This window comes from Macaca thibetana, chromosome 5 (genome assembly GCF_024542745.1).
Source record: "Macaca thibetana thibetana isolate TM-01 chromosome 5, ASM2454274v1, whole genome shotgun sequence".
In the NCBI taxonomy this organism is placed as follows: Eukaryota; Metazoa; Chordata; class Mammalia; order Primates; family Cercopithecidae; genus Macaca; species Macaca thibetana.
Genome location: NC_065582.1, coordinates 147,310,233 through 147,335,350, shown reverse-complemented (window position 1 = coordinate 147,335,350; position 25,118 = coordinate 147,310,233). Strand labels below are relative to the sequence as shown.

The window sequence follows — 25,118 nt, the reverse complement described above, 5'->3', positions numbered from 1 at the left end:
CATGTTAATTTCTGATCTTTTTCAGCATACCTGATTGATAAAGTCAGAATCAAAGGCTATTATGCATTCAAACTAGCTGAAGAGAAATCTAAACCCAGATTTGGATTCTTCACATCTGATTTTAAAGCTAAATCCTCAATACAGTTTTACAACAAAATGATCAGCAGCAGTGGCTTCCCTTCTGAGAACAGTAGTTCTAGATGCAGTCAGACCCCAAAAAACACAGAGTGCACTGTCTGTTTATTCCTTGTGCAGAAGAAACCACTGATATTCTTGGGTTGTTGCTTCTTCTCCACCCTGGTTCTACTCTTATCAATTACCATTTTTCATAGGCAAAAGAGAAGAAAGTTTTGGAAAGCAAAAAACTTACAACATATACCATTAAAGAAAGGCAAGAGAGTTCTCAGCTAACCTGATCTTATTTGTCTGCATCACAGACAGCTTAAAAATTCATTCCAGTTCCATATGCTGGTAACTGACAGGAGATATACCTGTATTATAGAAAGACAATTTGAGATACAGCTGTAACCAAGGTGATGACAATCGTCTCTGCTGTGTGGTTCAAAGAACTTTCCCTTAGGCATTGACATCAGTGAATTCAGTTATTGGATGTAAACATAAAGGCTTCATCCTGACAGTAAGCTATGAGGATTACATGATACATTGCTTCTTGAAGTTTGATGAACTGTATTCCATCATTCTGCTCTAGCTTTCATCTCTACCAATAGCTACTTGTGGTACAATAAATTATTTTTAAAAAGTAAAACTTTGGGCCGGGCACGGTGGCTCACACCTGTAATCCTAGCACTTTGGGAGGCTGAGGCGGGGACATCACCTGAGGTGAGGAGTTCAAGGCCAACCTGGCCAACATGGTGAAACCCTGTCTCTACTAAAAACACAAAAATTAGCCAGTCGTGGTGGCAGTGGTGTCTATAATCTCAGCTACTTGGGAGGCTGAGGCAGAATTGTTTGAACCCAAGAAACAGAGGTTGCAGTGAGCCGAAATTGTGCCACTGCACTCCAGCCTGGGCGACAACAGCAAGACCATCTCAAACAACAACAAAAAAAAGCAAAAGCAAAACTTTGTAACTGGATAGTCAGTGATACATAATATATATTCTGTCACTTCTAATAAAGTGCTTTCCCCTTTAGGTCAGGGTGGTTCTAAATGGAAAGAAAACACAATAATAGGGTAAGTAGTGCTTGTCTGAGCCAGTTACAACACTGGCTTAAGTACTGATCTTAAGGGGATCAAGCCCTTCATTTTTCTAACAACAAAAAAATCACCTACAGAATATCTAATTTGTGATCTTTTACTAGATCTGATTTTTTAAAATAATGTAATTTCCGGCCAGGCATGGTGGCACACGCCTATAATCCTAGCACTTTGGGAGGCCAAGGCGGCTGGATTACCTGAGGTCAGGAGTTCGAGACCAGCCTGGCAAACGTGACAAAACCCCGTCTCTACTAAAAATACAAGTCAGCTGGGCATGATGGCGGGCACCTGTAATCCCAGCTACTCGGGAGGCTGAGGCAGGAAAAACGCTTGAACCTGGGAGGCAGAGGTTGCGGTGAACCAAGATTGCGCCATTGCACTCCAGCCTGGGGGAGAGAGCGAGACTCTGTCTCTCAAAATAAAATAATAATAATAAAAAAAAGTAATTTCCAAAATCTCATCTCATGGAAAGATCACAGGATGAAGGAAAGCTAGATTCAACTCTGTGAATAGAAGTTGCTATACTCTTAAGTAAAGCAACAATTCAGAATGCTGATGGTCTGAATGAGTTTAAATTGTTTTATATAGCACCTTTTTGGGCTAGGGTTATTTACGAGATCTGACTTGGATAATCTGACATTTTGGGAAATGAACTCTGTCCTTGAGACTTGTTCAGTTTATTTTAAACATTCGAGGAAGAAAACCTACATTTAACACCCATTGCACACAGTAACTTGTCTTTGTCTGCTCACTCCAGCAATTTAGACCTTAACAGTCACAGGAAATGTTCTTCTGTTATAAAGCCTTAGTAAATTAAGGTAGGTTTGATTATATTCTAGGTCCACTTATGTCTGAAGTTAAATTCAGTTCCCAACTGAAATTCTAATTGCTAATGAACAAGTTTCCAAAATACTGTAAAAAGAAAATACAATTAGTGAATTCAAGTAAATGCAAACATGATGGGAAATCAATTTGCTATTTGGCCTGGCAAAAGACAGTAAAATTGTTTTACTCTCCTCTAGTCTCCTTGCCCCAGCTGCACCCACTACCCCAAACTTGGCAGTTTTGAAGTTATGACTTTCAAGGAATTTTTTAGTATTAATATTTCCATCTGAGAACTATGTGCCTAAGGTTATGCATACAACTAGTCAACTGTTTTTATTACTCTATGTATATAAGGTTATGCATACAACTAGTCAACTGTTTTTATTACTCTATGTATAAATAGGAAGTCATTTAAAATAATCACTTGGCTGGGTTTTTTCCCCGTTGTGCCACATGGATTCACCCTAACCCAAGAACTCCAGGGAAAATTCGTGTCAACTGAGCAACTCATGAACCTCTCTCAAGACCTCTTCAAGGCCTTGAAAAAAAATGGTTGGCCATAGGAATAAAAAAAACCTGGAATTTATCTTTGAGGTTTTGCTTTCTCGTCTCTTTCTCACTGGCCTTTGTTTAAAGTATCTCGTACTCACAGTTCACGTATCTATTAACCTTCACTATGTCTTTTTCACATTAAGAGCTTATGCTTCAAGCATGTCCCCCTTTTCTAACTTGCTGGTTTACCAAACTCCCCTAAACAATAAAATTCCTAACCCAGTACTGACAGTCCTCTGCCACTTGGGGATTTTACTACTTTTTAAGCCATCATCACACAAGAATCCAAAAACCCTTATATTTTTTAAACAATGGCAAATATGTACAGCAAATTATGTTAAGCATTTAATCTGGCTCATGCCCTTATCATACTAAATATTCAGGTTTATCATAAACTCATTAAAAACCATCAAAGGTCAACCAGAAACGGATAGCTCTTGAAAGGAGCAAACAGGTAAGATCTTTCGAGTTTAAGCTTTTCTGAGATGTATTGTGAAAAATTTAACTTGTGTTTATTGTGTATTCAATATAACAATCTGGAAACATCACAACTATGGTATTTACAGAGCCTCTGGAAAATGAGGCCAGTACATTGTGACATGTTTAATTTTCAATGTATTTATTCCAAATAAACTGGTTCATGCTGACTACTTGAATTCAACTAACAACCTGGTCAATTTTAAGAACTGCTGAATGTGAATGGGTTTGGCATTGTAAATGGGCTCTGCCCAAGACTGCCTCCCCTGAACCCTTCTGCCTAGTTTGTGTGCCAACTTAGTATGTTACTTCTGGGTATATTTTCTCAAAAAATGTGGCTGGTGTGTGGTGGCTCACACCTGTAACCCCATGACTGGGAGGCTGAGGCGGGCAGACTGCTTGACTCCAGGAGTTTGAGACCAGCTTGGGCAACATGGCAAAACCCTCTCTACAAAAAATTAGCTAGATATGGTGGCACGTATTTGTGGTCCCAGCTACACAGAAGGCTGAGGTGGATGGCTTGAGCCTGGGAGGCAGAGGTTGCAATGAGCCAAGATTGCACCACTGCACTCCAACCTGGGTGACAGAGACCCCATCTCAAAAATATGTGGACACCTACATCTAAAAACTGCAAAAATAGTGCACAAGTGCTTATCCACAGACACAGAAGACAAGAAGAAACGTTTTCCCTGGGGAACAACGGCTCATTTATTATACCCAAATTAAAAAAAAACAAAAAAAACAGTTGAGCTACAACTAGCCTGTAAGTTATCCTATCAAGGTCAGACCCAGCATGCCAGTCCATTTCATGCTCAAAGAAATCCCATTTACTCCCACAGCAGCTACTACCCACAAGCTGATCCTCTCATGAACATCTCCACCCAACTGTAATATTGCCACTTGGAAATTTCTCCCACAAGCCTCGTACTGTTTTGAAATCCTGTCAATACCTTTCAAAACATCTTCCAGTCCCACTGCCATTACTGAGTTCCCTGGCAATCCAGGAACCACTGACTCAGTAAACAGCTACATGCCATCGTTCTAGGTAGTTGGAATACACCAGAGTACAAAATTACATCCTTGTTAAAGTTACACTCCAGCAGAAAAAAAGCATATAACGAATACACACATTGTAAATATCAGAACTACAAATGCTATGGACAAAAACAAGTGGAGAAGGGTAAAGAGACAGTAGGACAAGTTTAAGGAGCAGGTCCCCTATTTTTAATAGAGTGATCAAGGCAGGATTCACTGAATAGACCTGCAGGTAAGTGAGTTAGACACACAGCTCAGCTGAGAGCATTCCAAAGGGAAAAGACAACTTAAATGCTTAATGACAGAGGACTTGGTATCGAGGAATAGCCAGGTCAGTTCAGCTATAGTGCAGAAGTCAGAAAAACTGAGTTAAAAACAGCTGCAGGTAGAATGGGGAAACTATTTTAAAAAGAAAAAATTGAAAAGAACCTGTTACAGGATTTGAAGCAGTGCTATAATCCATTTCAAAGTCAGTACCCTGGCTGATGCTGAAATACAGGGAAGATGACCAGTTGAGACTGTCACAGTAACCCAGGTGAAATACGCAGGTTTTTCATTTTCTGCATTGTAAGAAATTTGTATCTAATGGACCCGTATTTCCCAACCTTTTGGGGATGTGATCTTACTTCATGTTGATCCCATTCATTGCCTACAACCCCATCCCGGAAGCTTCTGAGCAAATCCTAGATTCATCATTACCTCCAAATTTCTTAAAAACCTAATCACATACATGGTCAGCAAGATTCCTTAATGTATGTTCAACTGGTGCACTTGAATCAAGATCTAAAATATATAGGGCATGGTGACCCATGCCTGTAGTTCCAGCTCTTTGGGAGGCAAAAGAGAAACACTTAAGGCCAGGAGTTCAAGACCAGCCTGGGCAACATGAGACCCCATACATACTTTAAAAAAATAAAAAAAGTCAAACGTGACGGTGCCTGCCTATAGTCCTAGCTACTAAGGAGGCTGAGGCAGCTAGGAGCATCGCTTGAGTCCAGGAGTTTGAAGTTACAGAGCTATGACCATGGCACTGTATTCCAGCCTGGGCAACTGAGCAAGACATTGTAAGATCCAAGATAACATATATGCCAACTGGTTGCTACTTCTGTCATTTAATCTTTCTGCTAGAAGTATCTGACCATACCTTACAATGAAGGTACTCAGCATGTTTTCCTGATGCATTTGATCAAGAATGAACGTTACATCTTGCCTTAGAAATTGCAGTTTCCATCAAATGAGATGTAGAATTCAGGAAGGTTTGGGGGTCACCATGTTGACCTAGGTCTAGTTATGGTGGCCTCATACCATATTTAAAAGTATGACACGTGGAATTAAAAGATTATGGAAGGGTTATCAATTTTCAAAAACAAGTTCTAGGATATGGAAGTAAATGGCTGAGGGAGGGTAAAGGACAAGATTATTGAGACCATGAACCAAACCAAATGCACCTTCTAACTGATGCTGTAACACTTTGTTCTACTCCTCAGCTGTTTTTCCAAAGATGACTAAGACAACATCTGCCTTACCAAATATTCAAATTCATGCCTCAGCAAATTTAGACACCTTCAGGGTATTCCTAAAGTTCTATATGCAATGATGAACAGCCTCATGTTTGCCTGTCACTGGTACAATATTCCTCTTGCCTAAAATATATCCTTGCTATTCCTTCAAGAACCAGATTAAAGCTCTTTGTTCCACAAGGGAGAAAAACTAGCTAACAAGGATAACAGGTTTAAGCAGCTCCAAATCAACAGGTCTTTTATTGCATCATTTAAATATCACAAGTAGGTCTTAGGAGTCATCTGGCATCTTCTTTCTGTAGCTGGATAACTGGGCAGAAAAAAAAAAAAAATCGGTCATTCCCATCAATACACTTGCCTAGAAAAGTACTAGTACTAATCTTTTGTTTTGTACTATATTCTAAATGATCTAAAACATACCTCAGGACTATGACTTATTGATTCATGGTAAACTATACATAGTAAAATGCATGCCAATTCCATCTTTTATTCTGTCAAATTTACTGTGTTCCAGAATGCTTAACTCTCCATTTTCTATGACTACAACTCCAGTTTAAGTCTTTTAGTAAATTTAGAGCTTCATTCAACTAAAGCAGTAATAAAACTTAAGACACTACCAAGAACTTACCTCTTAGATCTTATTCATCAGCCTGCTGAACAGTTCCTTTTTCAGAGACATAGATACCATCCAAAAATTTCCTGATATCCTTGTTTTTAACTGTTGTGGCTTGCTGAATCAAAGCCGCTACAGGAGAGAAGATACAGCAATTAATACATCAGCCTAACCCATCTTAAAAAGAATATATTTCATTATATGCTCTACTTAAAATTTCAGAATGTTACCTTTTTAACTTCACAATTTAAAAAGCTAACCAAATAAAAATTAGCAAAATACTGTATTTTAAACAAGATTTAGATAAAATCTTGTAGGCATAATTAGAAATAGTAAACATACAAACCTGAATTTGAAACAAGTTCAATGTCATTTCCTTCAAGGATTAATTCATCTTTCTGGGCTTGAGATACTGAACAAGCAACACCTGAAAGGGGAGAGGGCATGTGCATAGCATCAACACCAAACTAGATCTGTGTAAAAAATATTTAAATTGCAGAGGCACCAATTTATTCCATGTAAAACTCCATGCACCAAAAGAACCTTGTCTTAAGATTTTGGGGCCAGGCACAGTGGCTCACGCCTGTAATCCCAGCACTTTGGGAGGCCGAAGAGGGCGGATCATGAGGTCAGGAGAGCAAGACCATCCTGGCTAACACAGTGAAACCTCATCTCTACTAAAAATACAAAAAAGTAGCCGGGAGTGGTGGCACGTGCCTATAATCCTAGTTACTTAGGAGGCTGAGGCAAGAGAACCACTTGAAGCTAGGAGGCAGAGGTTGCATGGAGCCGAAATCGTGCCACTACACGCCAGCCTGGGTGGCAGAGCGAGACTCTGTCTCAAAAAAACAAACAAAAAAACCATTTTGGTTTTACAGCACCTGCCTTACCTGTGCCAAAATCTTATTTGTGTTCCTACTTGAATGAATCACAGTCCTACGGTGGTTACTCCTTCGGTGATTTAATTAAGGTATTCAATTTGCCAGAATTTAGTTGTACAAAGCCTTGTGCCAAGTCTTACTTTAGACCAGCCTGGACAACATAACAAGACCCTCCCTCTACAAAAAATTTTAAAAATTGGCTGGGGTCAGGCACAATAGCATTCCTTGAAATCATGAAATCAGCCTGGGCAATGTGGCAAAACAGTCTCTACAAAAAATAAAAAATTAGCTGGGTGTGGTGGCAGACACCTGTAGTGCCAGTTAGTGGGGTGGCTGAGGTGGGAGAAACACCTGAGCACGAAAGTGGAGGCTGCAATGAGCTGAGATCACACCACTGTACTCCAGCCTGGGCAACAGAACAAGACGCTGCCTCAGATAAAAAGCACCAATCTTTAAAATTTTTTTTAAACCTACCGTATTTACTATGTATTACGCATGCACTGTTATTTTTCAACTTTAAGTCATTTAATCAAAGATGTTTGCAATTTTAAGCTACGGAGAGATGATACGCCCAAAGTGGACAGTGAGAGCTGAAATTTAAGCTAGGCTATTAACCACTACTCATGTAGTTTTCTCTTTAGATTTTAAAGGTTCTTACCACAAAGAAAAATGGAGTGATGGATGTGTTAATTAGCTTGATTTTGTCATTCCACAGAATATACATGTATTGAAACATCACATTGTGCTCCATAAATACGCCTTTTGTAAATTACAAGACTTTAAAATATTTCATTTGCCAAGTTAAATACAACCACCACTACAAACTACTCCAATGTATCAACTTTCTGAAATTGTAATCAATATGATATAAACCCTCAAGTAGCACCAACAGTTACAAGTGTAATCAAGAGAATTCTAAAACAAATCTGGTTTTATTCAGCACAAACACAAAACACCAGCCAACTAAAGTATGAAAGAGGTTGGGAGTGGAAAAGGAGAAAAAAAAAATATGAAGGAAAAATTTCTTAATTCTATCTGAGGGTATGCACATACCTGGTCTCATCCGAACCCTGCGGATGTATTTTTCACCCAAGAAATTTCGGATTTCAACAAGAGACCCATTCTCCTGGATAACAACGTTGATGGGGAAGTGAGCATACACAGACCTCATCTTGTAACGGAAGCCCTATATTAAATAAGCAAGCTATTACTAATGCTGAAGAATATTTTTAATAGCACCTGAACCAAACTTTATAAACTGTCACCTGAACCAAACTTTATAAACATTGTTCTGTCTATTCAGTGGACTGTAAAGCTCCTTACAGAGGCATTTATTTCACTATCTCTCATGCCCTCAATGAACAATGCTGCCCTCTTTTAATGAGAACCCCAAAGCCCTCATGTCTGACATTAGACTAACATTTACTGAGTAGTACTAAGGTACAGCACATGGCCAAGAAGTGAAAACCATTTCAGCATGAACTTTTTATCCTAAGGGGAGAGAAGGTGGGTTGGAAGGAATAGGGACCAACAGACAGAAAACTCAGAAACTACATCATTTTCTATCCCAACGAGGGGTCCTGATGGTGAGATTTGATTGCCACTTAGTACTGCAACTGTAGATTTCCTATTTTAAAAAAAGAAAATTCGGAAGATGTGAAAATTCACCATTAGCCTACTTTTTAAAAACTGCACCCATCTAGCCATGCATGGTGGCTCATGCGGCAATCCCAGTACTATGGTAGGCCAATGTGGGAGGATCCCTTAAGCTCAGCCTGGACAAAACAGGGAGACCCCAGTCTTGATTCAAAAAAAAAAAAACAACGCCCCCCCACCCCCAAACAGAAAAAACAAACATGTTGTACCCATCTGGTCTTTGCTCTCAGCTTTATCGCTTGAAGACCCAGAGATGCCTATTTTTGCCAAGTTCGTATTACACCAAATAAAATGTGTAACCCATTCTCTGAAAGAGACATTTATGCTGTATAAAGCAAAGGTTTGAGAAACCTCCCTTTCCAAAAGAAAGAAGTCTGATTCATCTGCTTACCAGTGTAACACCCTTGATCATGTTCTGTACATGACTACAAATAGTCCGAACGGTAGCCAGTTCCTTTCTGTTACCCCACCATTTGTCAACCCGAAGCTGTAATAGAAAAACGTATTCTTTCCAGAAATATGCAGGCTTAAAAGATAACAGACCACTTACCCAATTACTTTAAGATTCTAGAATTAACCCTAATCAAAGCACATGGTTTTCAACTGGAAAAATCCAACCACCTATAAAACCTCCCAAAAGTTAAGCTTTGTACAAGTTGCAACAAACTTCCCTTCTGGAAAATTAAATCATCAGGTGTTACAGACCTACTGCCGGTTCCTAGGATTTTTACAAAGCAACCACTAGGAAAATAAACCAAACTTCTAACACTACTAAGACGTGTCACTGACGACCACTACATTTGAGCTTTATATAATTCGCTGTGTTAAGAATCTGGTTTTTCAATTTCACTAACGGAAAACTGGCTGGTATTCTGGACAGCAACATTTAAAGCTAAAACACTGAACCTCAATTCGAAAATTGTTAAAGTAACCAATGTGATGCTGTTATAAACCACCGTCCAACGAGCAAGTGAATTATCAGAAGAAAAACCCTCACCCTTTTTTTTTTCTTTCCAAGAAGACTGAGTTCTACATTGATGTGATTGAAGTCCCTCCGCAGAGTTCCTCTGGGGCCCTTCACGATAACTGTGCGTCCCTTCAGGGTAATGTCGACTAGAAGAGAGAACACACTAGTCAGGCCACACAACGCTTGGAACGTGTAGTAAAGATGTATGAAAAAGATATCAAGTCTCATACCATTTTCTGGAATGTCGACAGTCTGATTGCTGAGAATGGTCTTCATTCTGAAACACAAACACTGGGGGTGAGGCCGACCCAAGGCCCGTTTTTCCACCAAACTACGCGGCACAGAGCTCCACTCCTACCGGAGACTGCCAGGCGGAAGTTCCGGAGACGATATTGGAGGACGGGACACCGACAGCGGGCCCCAGTGCGTCCCAGCCCAGAAGGAGCAGCCCCAAAGCGACAGTTACGAGGCCCAGCAGGCGAACTCCCGCTCAGCCCAACCCTGGAAGTTCTATCCGGGCGGCGCCATCCCGGCAAGGCTGAGGGGCGGGAATAGGCCAAAAAGCCCAAAACAGGATTCGCATCCGGCGCCGCCAGGCTCATATGGCGCTTGCCGAGCTGGGGGACAAACAGGACAAGGTTCCGAGAGTGGGAGCCGCGCCACAGCCTTTCCCAGAACAGATGGCTTCAGATTCCTAATGCCCCGCGAGCACAGAAACAACCTCACCTTGCAGTAGACGCAGCAAAGAAAGAACGTCTTTCGTCATTACGTACTTGTATCCCGTAAGGGGGGGGGGGGCCTGTGTATTGCGTCATAAGTGCGCGACGTCACGTAAGGCTAAAGCAGCCAATCATGGAGCAGCTCGGCTGTTTGTCGTAAACGGAGCGACGTGTTACCGACCTGTCCTTTCCCGGGAGTTAGCGAGCTCTCAATCCCTGCACTGCGCTAGTTCTAAAGAGGAAATGTCTCTACGCTGCGGGGATGCAGCCCGCACCCTGGGGCCCCGGGTGAGCGGCGGGGCGAGCGGGTTTGGGCGTGGGGTGGGGGGATCCTATCCCTTCAGAGCGCCCACGCCCAATAATAAAGGTCAGTGCATTTACTTCTAGCCAACGGCAGTTTTAAACATTTTTCGTGTAATCTCATGTAATTCTTCCACCAACCGCAAAATATTGATATAGAGTCTCTGGCATCAGTTTGTTTGAAAGTCTCTCTGGGCCGGCACTAAGGAGTTATTTTCTGTTTAGAGTGGTTTGTACCCTATATTTATGGAGCACTGCAGTGAGCACCCTACATACCTATTCTGTGTTTGACTCTTACTGTGTGTAAGACCCCACTCTAGCCGCAGAGAACACAAACCTGTCCTCTAGGCTTTAGCTGCAGACATTGAGAAGTGCAGTAGCAATCGTGCAACACCCTAACAGGCACTCTTGAGTTGTCGAAGGTTCTTTTGCGTTACATGTGCAGACTCAAGGATTTTGTAGTGTTCTGGCTGTCTCATGCATGTTTGTGTTCAGATGTAAAAGCCGAATACCATGATTTCTTATGTTCTTGACTGCCATGTTCAAACACAGAAAAAATGTAACCTAGAAAGTAAAATCGTTCATCCTGGCCAATGCGGTGAAACCCCATCTCTACTGAAAATACAAAAATTAGCTGAGCGTGGTGGCGCGCGCCTGTAATCCCAGCTACTCGGGAGGCTGAGGCAGGAGAATCTTGAACCCGGGAGGCGGAGGTTGCAGTGAGCCGAGATCGCGCCACTGCACTCCAGCCTGGGCGACAGAGCGAGACTCCCTCTCAAAAAAAAAAAAAAAGGTAAAAACGTTAGGCTTAGTTTTCCCCCTTCCAGTTATCTGAAACCAACTGGGCATTATTAACCTACTTTTCAACAATTATGCTTATTCAAAACTCGAGAGATTTATTGCACACTTCACTTTTTTTTTTTTTTTTTTTGAGATAGGGTCTCGCTCTGTCGCCCAGGCTGGAGTGCAGTGGCCGGATCTCAGCTCACTGCAAGCTCCCTCTCCTGGGTTCACGCCATTCTCCTGCCTCAGCCTCCCGAGTAACTGGGACTACAGGCGCCCGCCACCTCGCCCAGCTAGTTTTTTGTATTTTTTAGTAGAGATGGGGTTTCACCGTGTTAGCCAGGATGGTCTCGATCTCCTGACCTCGTGATCCGGCCGTCTCGGCCTCCCAAAGTGCTGGGATTACAGGCTTGAGCCACCGCGCCCGGCTGCACACTTCACTTTAAACGCCCCTGATTCAAGTCAGGACCAGAACAATTTTAAACTGTGGCACCTTCTTCAGTTATTGCAGTTCAATCTTGTTGAAAGACAAACATGTAGTTCCTGGTAGGTGGAGTATGTGGAAGTGTGATGTATGTTAGATAGTTCCAGAGATTTCCAAATCAATTCTAAACTCAGTAGTAAACAGTCAACTCTTATTCTCTTTTAGGTTTGGTTCCTTCAGTCATCTTTTATATTACATTCTAATGCTCTAGAATACTAGAGCTCCTAGTTTGACATAATTTCTGAAACACTTTTTTAGCTTTACCAAAAGGCTTACTTTTAGGTGTTATGATGGGTTAAAACTAAATTATTCTGGACTCCACTAAATAAATGTCATAATGAACTCTTTCTTTAGGTATTTGGGAGATATTTATGCAGCCCAGTCAGACCATTAAGTTCCTTGCCAGATGAAAAAAAGGAACTCTTACAGAATGGACCAGACCTTCAAGATTTTGTATCTGGTGATCTTGCAGACAGGAGCACCTGGGTTGAATATAAAGGAAACCTAAAACGCCAGAAAGGAGAAAGGTAATTTAAAATTTGAGATAATTTTAACGTCCCATTCCTTTGTTGTGCATTATTTTCAGATATAACCAAGCCCTAGAATCTGTTTTTTATATCAGACTTGTTAAATTTAGCTAAAAATTATTAGAAAGATGTGATAACACAACTAGATAGAACGGGTAAGCAAATGTAATTGTTGGAATCTTTCTCTTTTCTCTGTGCCCTTACTATGTTACACTGCCATCTCCCCATTTTCTACCCAGCATCCAACTTCTTCAGAGTAAGGATTATTGCTTTACTACTAGTCTGTTAGATCTGGGTTACTAGGTGTTGATGATCTAACGTGTGCTTCTCCTAGTCAATTTACATATGACCTATGGATACCTTACCTTAATTTAAAAGAGTTATGGAATTTTATGTAGAAGGTAGATTGTGTTGAGAGAGAACTTAATCCAGCTCCTTCTATATCACAAGTGGATGGAAGTCATGGAGAACCAAGGATTCACAATCTCCACTCCAAATTTTAGATCTTTTTTACGTTGAGTAACCACTATAAAATCTAGAGTATAGAGCAGACAGTGCACTGTTGTGATCTTACCTCACTCTAAACAAATAGAGTACTTTTTGGCAGTATCATTCATGAAGGATGAGATATTCAAAAACTCATTCTCTTATTAGAGTAGTGTAACTCTGGCTTTGCAAAAAAGGTAGACATGAGCATAGTGCCCTGTTACACTCCATTATTGGTGTTTTCTTTTTTTTTATTTTTTTTGAGATGGAGTTCGCTCTTGTTGCCCAGGCTGGAGTGCAAATGGCACGATGTTGGCTCACAGCAACCTCCGCATCCAGGGTTCAAGCCATTCTCCTGCCTCAGCCTCCAGAGTAGCTGGGATTACAGGCATGCGCCAGCACGCCCAGCTAATTTTGTATTTTTAGTAGCGACGGAGTTTCTCCATATTGTTCAGGCTGGTCTCGAACTCCGGACCTCAGGTGATCCGCCTGCCTCGGCCTCCCAAAGTGCTGGGATTACAGGCGTGAGCCATGGTGCCTGGCCCCATTATTGGTGTTTTTTTTTTTTTTTTTTTTTTTTTTTTTGAGACGGAGTCTCGCTGTGTCTCCCAGGCTGGAGTGCAGTGGCATGATCTCAGCTCACTGCAAGCTCCGCTTCCCGGGTTCACGCCATTCTCCCGCCTCAGCCTCCCAAGTAGCTGGAACTACAGGCGCCCGCCACCACACCCGGCTAGTTTTTTGTATTTTTAGTAGAGATGGGGTTTCACCATGTTAGCCAGGATGGTCTCAATCTCCTGACCTCGTGATCCACCCGCCTCAGCCTCCCAAAGTGCTGGGATTACAGGCTTGAGCCACCAGGCCTGGCCTATTGGTGTTTTCTAAAGTGGTTTGAGCAAGGCTGAATTTGATTCTGTGTTCTTACTCTTATGACAGAAATTATAAGAGTTATTCTAAGATTATAGAAAAAGTATTAACTAGGAATTGTAATAGAAGAAATTAACTTCAAAGCTGTGTAATTATTTGGCAGCATATTTGTTAATCGTTATGTTTGGCTTTCCTTAGGTTAAGACTGCCTCCGTGGCTAAAGACAGAGATTCCCATGGGGAAAAATTACAATCAACTGAAAAACACTTTGCGGAATTTAAAACTCCATACAGTAAGTTGTCAAAGTGTAAACTATCCCTCTTAACCAAAAGCCATGTTTCTACATTTATATAACTTAAAAATTATTAATAAATATATAAATAATAGCAAAGAAAGTAAATATGTTAAGTGATACATTACTACCACGAATGGAAATATATTTAGAATCATTTTTCCTGCAAACAAAAATATTTTTTGCCCTACAAGTTTGGAAACAAAGCTTTGTTTGTTTTATATTGCAAATTAGATACATGTTTCATTGGAAAGAATATAAAATTAAATGTGAAGCTATGTCACATACACAATGTCATATATAAAGCACGCTCTTTTACCTTTAACTTTTCAGTACACTTTCAGACTTTTTTATTTGCACATATGAAGTATATACATTCATAAAGTTTTTAATTTAAAAATGAGAGTTTAGCCGGGTGTGGTGGCTCACACCAATAATTCCAGCACTCAGAAGGCCGAGGCGGGAGGATCACCTGAGGTCAGGAGTTCAAGACCAGCCTGGCCAACATGGCGAAACCCTGTCTCTACTAAAATTAAATAAAATAAAAAATTTGCTGGACTTGGTGGCATGAGCCTGTAGTCCCAGCTACTCGGAAGGCTGAGGCAGGAGAATCACTTGAGCCCGGGAGGTGGAGATTGCAGTGAGCCAAAATGGCACCACTGCACTCCAGCCTGGACGACAGAGTGAGACTCCATCTTTAAAAAAATAAGAATTCAACTCTGTCCATTCTTATATAATTGTGTAAGGGAGTACACCTCTATAGGACATGCTCACCACACTCTAATTTTAATATAGAGTTTGGCAGTTTAACAGCCTCTTTTTTTTTTTTTTTAAGACAGGGCATTGCTCTGTTGTCCAGGCTAGAGCACTGTGGCACAATTGCCTTGACCTCCCAGGCTCAAGTGATCCTCCCTCCTTGGCCTTCTGAGTAGCTGGGAGTATAGATGCACATTACCATGCCTAGCTAACTTTTCGATTTTTTGTAGAGGCGGGGTTTCACTATGTTGCCCAGACTGGTATCAGATTCCTGGGCTCAAGCAATCCTCCCGCCTCAGCCTCCCAAAGTGCTGGAATTACAGGCGTGAGCCAGCGCACTTGGTCTTAACAGCATTTTTGAATAGTGGATGTCTTCAAAAATATGTTGTAAACAATGAGCAGTTTAAAATGTCTAATCACAGTCACCAATTGTTTAGTTGGTGGATATTGTCAACCTCATGGTGTTCCATTTCCTTTTGTACACAGGTATGTGAGGAAGCTCGATGTCCCAATATTGGAGAGTGTTGGGGAGGTGGAGAATATGCCACCGCTACGGCCACGATCATGGTAGGGCCAGCCTCAGCCTCTACAACTTTAGTCTAGAAACTGAAAGGGAATATGTTCTGTCTTCTTCTGTGCGTTATGAATCTCTGGTCAGATTTTTCATTACATTTGCATTTATGAAAAATATTAAGAAAAAACCTGATGGAATAATCCAACCTGTTTTGATCTCAATCTTCTCTGCATAAATCTGTTATTGGTTCTTTCATTTATGTGATAGTTAATCACGCGCTGCCTTGAGATACCTCTCCTATCAATTTTTGGAAACATTATTCATGATTGCTTAACTTTTTACGTGTTTTCTGTTTAATATATTCTACAAAAAGGAGCTGTGCTTTCTGTTTTCATATTCATGGAGACCTGCACATTGATCTGTTACATATTTTATGTCTTTTAAAATCATCTTTTTTGATTATTGAGTAGATAAAATGTATCTTCATAGGCCAAGTGCAGTGGCTGATGCCTGTAATCCCAGCATTTTGGGAGGCTGAGTCAGGCAGATCATTTGAACCCAGGAGTTCGAGACCAGCTGGGCAAATAGTAAAACCCTGTCCATACAAAAAAAGGTTTAAAAAAAAAACTAGCTGGGCATGTTTTTTTTTTTGCCTGTATACCCAACTACTGGGGAGGCTGAGGTGGGAGGATCACTTGGGTCCAAGAAGTCGAGGCTGCAGTAAGACATGATCATGCCATTGCATCGCAGCCTAGACTACAGAGCAAGACCCTGTTTCAAAAAAAAAGTATCTTATAAACTGTGTAAGTTATAAAGAATAACAGAACAGACACCTTCATACCTCCAGTTTGAGATTAAAACATTAGAGATTAAAACATTAGCATTGTCTTTGAATCCCCCTCTGTAGCCCCTAAACTGTATTTTAGAATCCCATTTTTCAGTTGTGTTTCTATTTTGTTTTAAGAAATGGGGGTCTCACTCTTGTCACCCAGGCTGGAGTGCAGTGGCACAGTCATAGCTCACTGCAGCCTCAAACTCTAGGCTCAGGTGATCCTCCCATCTCAGCCTCCCTGAATACCTGAGGCTACAGGTACATGCCACTACACCCAGCTAATTTTTAGAGACAAGGTCTCACTGTGTTGCCCATGCTGGTCTCAAACTCTCAACAATCCTCCCACCTCAGCCTCTAGAGTAGCTGGGATTATAGGAGCAAGCCACTGCACCCTGCTTTGTTTTTTAAATGTAAATTTTGTGTCCTTTCCTGATCCCATCCCCTTTTCTCTTCCCTGAACACTATTCTTATTGCTGAGTTTATTATTTCCCTTTCTTTTTAGTTGTATCACATATATTTGTGTTCCTTGACTATCATTTAGTTTCGAATGTTTCAAATTTCTTATAAACAGAACCAAACTGTATGCATTCTTTGCAACTTGCTTTATTCTCTCAACATTATGTCCTTAAGGGTCATCTGTCTATTTGATTTAAATTGTAACATTTCTATTTTAGTTGATGGGTGACACATGTACAAGAGGTTGCAGATTTTGTTCTGTTAAGACTGCAAGAAATCCTCCTCCACTGGATGCCAGTGAGCCCTACAATACTGCAAAGGCAATTGCAGAATGGGGTCTGGATTATGTTGTCCTGACATCTGTGGATCGAGACGGTTAGTGTGTCATCGTGGCCTCTACCAGAAATTGGCTCTAAATGGTGACATCATCTTGAGCAGTGGATTCTTTTATTTCTAGATATGCCTGATGGGGGAGCTGAACACATTGCAAAGACTGTATCATATTTAAAGGAAAGGTACTTATTTTTGCATTTGTTTGTGTAATTTAAGGACCGTTTTGGACCCACATGAGTTTAGTTTAAGTTCTTTACCTTGAAGCAGGGATTATTCACTTTTTGGGGAGTTTCATAGTTTTCTGATAATTCACTGGAAATTATGTACACATTTCTTTGGAAAAAGCATATTTGTATGTACAGATACATATTTGCAGAGAATTTTAGGGGGTCAGTAACATGAACTTATCTGTAGACCTTTAGCCCATAGAATCCCTCCCTCATATTAGAGCATTAGTCTAAACTTTGAATAATTTTCTTTAAAAAGTATAAACCTGGTCTTCTTAGTAATGATTTTTGTTTTGTTTTGTTTTGAGACGGAGTCTCACTCTTTTGCCCAGGCTGGAGTGCAGTGGCGCCATCTCACTGCAACCTCCACCTCCTAGTTCAAGCATTTCTCCTGCCTCAGCCTCCCGAGTAGCTGGGATTACAGGCCCATGCCACCACGCTCAGCTAATTTTTGTACTTTTAGTAAGAGACAGGATTTCACCATGTTGGCCAGAATGGTCTCGATCTCCTGACCTCAATTGATCCACCCACCTGAGCCTACCAAAGTGCAGGATTACAGGCCTGGGCCACCGCACCCAGCCTGGTTTTTTTTGTTTTGTTTTGTTTAAGAGACAGTCTTGCTTTGTCATCTAGGCTGGAGTGCAATGGCCTGGTCATAGCTCACTGCAGCCTCAAACTTCTGGGCTCAAGCAGTCCTTCTGCCTCAGCCTCCCAAGTAGCTGGGACTGCAGGTACACACTACCACACTCGGCTAATTTTTTTTTCATTTTTTTTTTAGAGACAGAATCTTGCCGCATTCCCCAGGCTCATCTCAAACTCCTGGCCTCAAGCAGTACTCCTGCCTCGCCCTCCCAAAGTGCTGGGATGATTCTAATTTTCTACAACTCAGTACTAGTTTGGCACCTAAGCACACTTAGTAAATTTTTTAAATGATTCCCTAGTATTTTCTGTTTTCTATTTACTATAGTTCATTTTTGAAAAATCTGTTTGCAGCCCACTGTTTATTTTACAAGCTTCAATGGGTCTTAGCTTGCAGTTTAAAAAAGCAGTAGAACCAAGCACAGTGGTTCACGCCTATAGTTCTAGCACTTTGGGAGGCCAAAGCAGGAAGATTGCTTGAGGCCAGATGTTCAAGACCAGCCTGGGCAACACAGGGAAATGCTGTCTCTACAAAAAATAAATTAAAAAAAAAAAATAGCTGGATGTGGTAGCATGCGCCTGTAGTCCTACCTGCTTGGGAGGCTGAGGCAGAAGGATTGCGTGAGCCCAGGAGTTCAAAGTTACAGTGAGCTATGATGCCCTGGGCAACAGAGCAAGACCCGGTTTTTATTTAAAAAAAAAACAAACCCAGAATTATAGGATATGTTCTTTGAACATCTCATATGTTCATGATAAGGGTGTACATGTAGTCTTTTCTACATCTGTTCTTTCAGGGAACAACTCCAGACACTTTGCCAGTGGGTTTATGAAAAAATTTGTCAGCTGTTTCAGTCATTTTTGTTGGTGTCAAAGGGAACAGCTCTGTGACCCAGTTCACATTATATTGCTTGGATGAATAGATATAGCCACAACATAAATAGGAAGATTAATGTTTAGCTCGTACTTTGTTTAACAAAGCTCATGACTCAGCAACCCAGAAAATAGTTTTTAAAACCCATAGTACTTGTGAAATATTTGCCTAGAGGAAAGGAGGAGAGCATGATTTGATGACTTTTTAAAGAAATCAAAATTAAAGCAATCAAATAATATTCACATTTATATAAGAAATATCTCAATTTACTTTCCAAAGAGTAAAGTTTTATATTTAATGTTTTAATATTTCATATTTTAGTTTCTTACAATTATTTACTTTTTCTAAAACCTACTCAAATTAGGTTTAAAAGTCTATTATATATAATTTGAAATTTTATTCAGTTTGCCTACAGGTGTGTTTTAACCACTGCGTACATAGTATTTAATGTTCTGCTTTTTTTTTCTTTTCTTATAATGGTTCATGTATGAACATCTGTATGTTCATACTTTGCTTGGCAAAGTTCTAAAGGTTACTGTGTTGAAACATACTGAATGAGTACCGATAATTTCTGTTTTGAGCAACAGGTATGTCAGTTCTTTCTCTCTGTTTGATAATTCTCTTTTTTCCCCCTAGGAATCCAAAAATCCTTGTGGAATGTCTTACTCCTGATTTTCGAGGTGATCTCAAAGCAATAGAAAAAGTTGCTCTGTCAGGATTAGACGTGTATGCACATAATGTAGAAACAGTCCCGGAATTACAGAGGTGAATACGTGTACAAAGTAATGTTGGAAAGTTAGGTGGGTCAAAATATGCCATATATACTTACCTTTTCCAGGGGTGAACTTTGCCATCGACTTTTACAAAGGAAACTCTATTCTTTTTTGTTTTTTAGGAAAACTCAGTCTATGTCTATTACATAAAAATCAGAAAATATCACCAACAAAAACAGCATAAATATCCATAATAGTATTTCCACCCAGCAATATCAGTTACTTAGTGTTTATATTATAAACACTATGTTTATACTGCATAATTATATTTTTATATTTATAATATACTTAATTTTTATATTATAAACATTAAGGTGTTAATTCATATTACTAACAGTTATTGTGTGTGTTTTAATACACACAAATAATGAACATTATTTTTCTTTTTTTTTAAAATAATATCAGACTGCAAATTTCAATGAGTTGTTTGCTTCCCCCTCCCCACAAAAAAGTTTTCAAAGGAGGGAAAAATTACACTAGAGCAATTGCTTTGGTTGTAATTCTAAAGAAAAGGCTTCAAAAATATATTCGGCTGGGCGTGGTGGCTCATGCCTGTAATCCCAGCACTTTGGGAGGCTGAGGCAGGCAGATCACCTGAGGTTGGGAGTTCGAGACCAGCCTGACCAACATGGAGAAACCCCCATCTCTACTAAAAATACAAAATTAGCCAGGCGTGGTGGCACATGCCTGTAATCCCAGCTACTCGGGAGGCTGAGGCAGGAGAAGAATCGCTTGAACTCGGGAGGCGGAGGTTGCAGTGAGCCAAGATTGCGCCATTGCACTCCAGCCTGGGCAACAAGAGCAAAACTCCATCTAGAAAGAGAGAGAAAGAAAAAAAAAAAAAAAAAATATATATATATATATATATATATATTTTTTTTTTACACACATACGCAGCACTAATATATGTAATGAATGATGCAGAAGAAAAACTCGTGGCTCACGCCTGTAATCCTAGCACTTTGGGAGGCCGAGGTGGGCGAATTACCTGAGGTCGGGAGTTCAAGACCAGCCTGGCCAACATGATGAAACCCCGTCTCTACTAATATACAAAAAATTAGCCAGGTGCAGTGAAGCGCATCTGTAATTCCAGCTACTCTGGAGGCTGAGGCAGGAGAATTGCTTGAACCCGGGAGGTGCAGGTTGCGGTAAACCAAGATAGTGATAGTGCCACTGCACTCCAGCCTGGGCAACAGAGCGAGACTTCAGAAAAAAAAAAAAAAAAGAAAAACTCATATCATTCAGATGTACTTTTTTAAAAAAGTAGACACTATGCTTTCTTACTCCTAATAATTTCAGTAATTAAGAGTAATTATTGGCAAGTAACACTGATGTAAAAAGTAAGGATTATTATCCACATCCATTCACATTTTAGAAAAATGAACATTTTAAGCTTCAGGCAAGATTAATATCATTTTTTCTTTAATTTAGCATTTAGCAGTGATTTGATTAGCTTCTACATATGATCTGTGTCATAGAACCTGAAATAAGTTAAAGTAAACAATAACCATCATTTTCACTAAATCATAAACAGTAGAGACCATAACTTAATTTCAGTGGAGAAATTCTGTTAAAAAGTAATTTCTGTATTGTCAGTTTCAGTTATTTTTAAATTCATAAATTTGTTTCTTTCCTGTTAACTAGTGGCTGATGAAAAACAATTACAGAAAATAAAGCTGCATTGGAATTGAAATGAAATCCGATTTAACATCAGAAGCTTTCTGGCCTTTTGGCTTAAATGATAAGTCATTTAAGCCACGGTACACAGCCTGTTGCAACCTTGTCGTGATACCACCACCAGTGGGTGCCAGTTTCCCTGGTTTCACTTAAGAAACATGATCCTTTCCAGTGAAAATTCCAGAATCATGCATTTCTTTACCTAAGAGGTGGCAGTGTTGTGTACTCACCAGCAGAGGGCAGCTTAGTCTTCAGAAAAGAAATGAACATGAAAGTTTCAACCCTCTCACGTGGGTTCAGCTTATTTTTTTCTTTGTTCAGCATGGAGACTCTCTTACTTCTGCTTTTTTTTCCTTTCTCTCCTAATTTTTCGCTTCAGAATTCTGGTTTCTCAATGCATAAACTGAAGTAATTTCTTCCATTGTACTTTTCTCTGCCCCAGGCTTGAGGCAGAGCTAGGGAGCCCAGTGAGGCCTTTTCTTTCCTAAATTAACAGTTAGGCATTTGTGCATAAATGCTACCTTTCAACTATGTGGTTTAAGATAATGTGCAGAATGTACTTCTCTGGTCTTTCAGGTTGCTTGCGTAACTATGTACTTGGTTGAACTTGTTGTAATTCTTGCTGACAACAGTCCTGCTGTTTTCCAGTAAGGTTCGTGATCCTCGGGCCAATTTTGATCAGTCCCTACGTGTACTGAAACATGCCAAGAAGGTTCAGCCTGATGTTATTTCTAAAACATCTATAATGTTGGGTTTAGGCGAGAATGATGAGCAAGTATATGCAACAATGAAAGGTAAAGAAATTGAAAAATGAAAAAATCTTTCCCATCTAATTTGAGTAACAGCAGGAACCCACTCACTTTGAAGGCCCTTCTAAGAACAAAGTATATGGTTATAAATGGCAGCATAAAAAGAAAACCAACTTGCACATGCACCCCCAAATCTAAAATACAAGTTAAGAAAATAAAGCAAAGGAAATAAATTTTCTGGGGATTTCATGGAGTGACATGCATGAAGCTCAGGATACGAAATTTATATCCCATTTTATTCCCCATCCTTGCATCCACTGATAGCATGATTTCATTCACTTTTCTCATTCTATCATTGGACACTTTTGGAGAGCCAGCCAGGTACCAGGCACTGACAGTTCATAGATCAATGAGACTAATCCAAGCCTCTGAGAAAGAGCTTACTTGTAGCATTGTCACATAACATGGTGTGCTTCGGACTTTGCTGAACCATAGTCCCATAAGTCCATGTACTTTGTGATTCTTGGACTTTTTAAACTTTGAGAATAAAAGTTTTAATTTTAGCAGAAGATCCTTAGATTGCTTGTAGTTATTTAGTGGTTCAAAGAGTAGTAAGTTCATATAGTAATTAAGAGCTGCTGTTTACCAAATTGCACGCAGTTTATTAGAAAGGTTCTGATACGTCACAGTTTAAATCACAGCCCCCATAGCATATCTTGTGCATTGAGTAAAAACCTAATGCAACACATTTGCTCTATAATATAGGTGCATTCAGATTTTTGCATATACCATTTCCCATACCTTTTCTGCCAAACAGACTCCTACTCTAAAACACCCTCCACGACTATTTTAACATTTATTCTGTACTATTAGAAGTATTTATCCTTGTCTCTATAAGCCCTACATGACTGTCTTAATTATTACTGTTTTCAGTCCTTACTACAGTCCCTGGCACATAATACTTTTGAATGAATAGGTGTTATCTTATTCCCCAACATGAGGATTATGGACTGTCACAAAGTTCACACCATTTTTAAATATTCCTCAGGAAAATTATGGTTAGGTCTACAATTAAAGTATTTGCTAATGTAATTTGTGCTTTTCTTCCTACAGCACTTCGTGAGGCAGATGTAGACTGCTTGACTTTAGGACAATATATGCAGCCAACAAGGCGTCATCTTAAGGTACACGTATCTTGATTTGCTTTTTTTTTTTTTTTTTTTTTTTTTTGAGACAGAGTCTCGCTCTGTCGCCCAGGCTGGAGTGCAGTGGCCAGATCTCAGCTCACTGCAAGCTCCGCCTCCCGGGTTCACGCCATTCTCCTGCCTCAGCCTCCCGAGTAGCTGGGACTACAGGCGCCCGCCACCTCGCCCGGCTAGTTTTTTGTATTTTTTTAGTAGAGACGGGGTTTCACCGTGTTAGCCAGGATGGTCTCGATCTCCTGACCTCGTGATCCACCCGTCTCGGCCTCCCAAAGTGCTGGGATTACAGGCTTGAGCCACCGCGCCCGGCCTGCTTTTTTTTTTAAGACGGAGTTTTGCTCTTGTCGCCCAAGCTGGAGTGTAGTGGCACGATCTCGGCTCACTGTAATCTCTGCCAACTGGGTTCAGGTGATTCTCCTGCCTCACCCTCCTGAGTAGCTGGGACTACAGACGGGTGCCACTACATCTGGCTAAATTATATCTATATATATAGATACAGATATAGATATTTTTGTTGTTGTTGTTTGACACAGAGTCTCGCTCTGTCACCCAGACTAGAGTGCAGTGGTACAATCTCAGCTCACTGCAACCTCCACCTCCCAGGTTCAAACGATTTTCATGACTCAGCCTCCTGAGTAGCTGGGATTACAGGCACGAACTACCACACCCGACTAATTTTTTTATATTTTTAGAGACAGAATTTTGGCATGTTGCCCAGGCTGGTCTTGAACTCCTGAGCTCGGGCAATCCACCCACCTTGGCCTCCCAAAGTACTAGGATTACAGGTGTGAGCCACCACACCCGGTCAATTTTTGAATATTTTTAATGGAGACGGGGTTTCACCATTTTGGCCACGCTAGTCTTGAACTCCTGACCTTAGGTAATCCGCCCGCCTCAGCCTTCCAAAGTGCTGGGATTACAGGTGTGAGCCACTGTGCCCAGCCCATGTATAGCTTTTGACTCCCAAAAAATCATAACTATTAATAGCCTTCTGTTGACCGGAAGCCTTACCAATAACAACAGTCAATTAACACACATTTTGTATGTTACGTAAGTGGGCCTGTGCAGTTACCATGTTGTTCGAGGGTCAGCTGTATACTGGTAAGTCCCAGTTTTATTATCTACATGAATCAGCTACATTGGTACATATTTGCTGCCTCCCCCATTTTCTCTACAAATTTCACAACTCAAGTGAACCTAGAGAAAAAGAATTTAAAAGTTGGGAAATGGCACTCATTTACACTTGGTTATTGTGTAATTTGTTTTTTGTTATGTTAGAGCCAGAGGCGAAGTAAGAATGGGAAACCATTGTTTCTATTTCTATCATGGACGTTTATCCATTCATTCAAGAAGCTTGTGTTGAGCAGTGACCATGTGCCAGTCACAGTGCTAAGCAGAAGATACAAATTGAGTAAGACAGTCTTGTCCTCAAGAATCAGATAGGCATGAGTAATTCTTGAATTTACCTGTTAATGAAGGAAAAATACAGATAAATAATCTCTATAGATAATCTCTTCTTTCTCTGTCCTTTGGAATAGCCAATGTAGCACAAAATTGATATGCTTCCCTGCCTCTATAATTCCCTGTATTTACATCCCAGTAGAGTGGCCAACAAGTAACCAGCAAACAGGGAGGAGGGAGAGGACAAAAGCCTGGGGGTGGAGGCAAGATAAATTATGCAGTGAAGAGTGTTCTGCATAAATGGGTATAGACTTTCTGCAGAATCAAAGAGGAATTCTAAAATCTGATCAGAAGTAATTATTTAAATCTAGGTTGAAGAATATATCACTCCTGAAAAATTCAAATACTGGGAGAAAGTAGGAAATGAACTTGGATTTCATTATACTGCAAGTGGCCCTTTGGTGCGTTCTTCATATAAAGCAGGTAAGGTA

General features: G+C 40.4%; 3 protein-coding genes across 7 annotated transcripts in view; 2 read left to right on the top strand and 1 right to left on the bottom strand.

Moving 5' to 3' along the window:
* The window catches only part of KLB (klotho beta), a 47,364-nt gene extending 44,793 nt beyond the window's left edge, over positions 1 to 2,571 (top strand). Inside the window, exon 5 of the mRNA XM_050790339.1 lies at positions 26 to 2,571. Coding sequence (XP_050646296.1) covers positions 26 to 411 — 386 coding nt within the window. The 3' untranslated portion in view covers positions 412 to 2,571. The remainder of the gene's footprint in view (positions 1 to 25) is intronic.
* A 3,275-nt stretch (positions 2,572 to 5,846) lies between these two features.
* On the bottom strand, positions 5,847 to 10,520 carry RPL9 (ribosomal protein L9). Of its 3 annotated transcripts, none has more exons than XM_050790379.1 (8): positions 10,469 to 10,520; positions 9,973 to 10,019; positions 9,773 to 9,888; positions 9,167 to 9,262; positions 8,173 to 8,305; positions 6,585 to 6,665; positions 6,254 to 6,370; positions 5,847 to 5,935 (listed from the first exon to the last, which is right to left on the bottom strand). In XM_050790379.1, exons 2-7 carry the CDS (start codon positions 10,016 to 10,018, stop codon positions 6,264 to 6,266), a joined length of 579 nt encoding a protein of 192 aa, XP_050646336.1. In that variant the 5' UTR covers position 10,019; positions 10,469 to 10,520; the 3' UTR covers positions 5,847 to 5,935; positions 6,254 to 6,263. The 3 variants fall into 3 exon arrangements, with proteins under 3 accessions (XP_050646336.1, XP_050646338.1, XP_050646335.1); XM_050790381.1 differs by having other exon boundaries at positions 10,101 to 10,476; XM_050790378.1 differs by having other exon boundaries at positions 9,773 to 10,019; positions 10,469 to 10,487.
* Positions 10,521 to 10,585: 65 nt separating this feature from the next.
* The window catches only part of LIAS (lipoic acid synthetase), a 30,660-nt gene continuing 16,127 nt past the window's right edge, over positions 10,586 to 25,118 (top strand). The window contains exons 1-10 of one of the 3 annotated variants that reach the window (XM_050790374.1): positions 10,586 to 10,749; positions 12,383 to 12,555; positions 14,104 to 14,197; positions 15,440 to 15,520; positions 16,974 to 17,130; positions 17,213 to 17,270; positions 19,462 to 19,590; positions 21,924 to 22,069; positions 23,138 to 23,208; positions 24,999 to 25,110. In XM_050790374.1, coding sequence (XP_050646331.1) covers positions 10,705 to 10,749; positions 12,383 to 12,555; positions 14,104 to 14,197; positions 15,440 to 15,520; positions 16,974 to 17,130; positions 17,213 to 17,270; positions 19,462 to 19,590; positions 21,924 to 22,069; positions 23,138 to 23,208; positions 24,999 to 25,110 — 1,066 coding nt within the window. In that variant the 5' untranslated portion in view covers positions 10,586 to 10,704. The remainder of the gene's footprint in view (positions 10,750 to 12,382; positions 12,556 to 14,103; positions 14,198 to 15,439; positions 15,521 to 16,973; positions 17,131 to 17,212; positions 17,271 to 19,461; positions 19,591 to 21,923; positions 22,070 to 23,137; positions 23,209 to 24,998; positions 25,111 to 25,118) is intronic. The other 2 variants (XM_050790375.1, XM_050790376.1) reach the window with 2 other exon arrangements.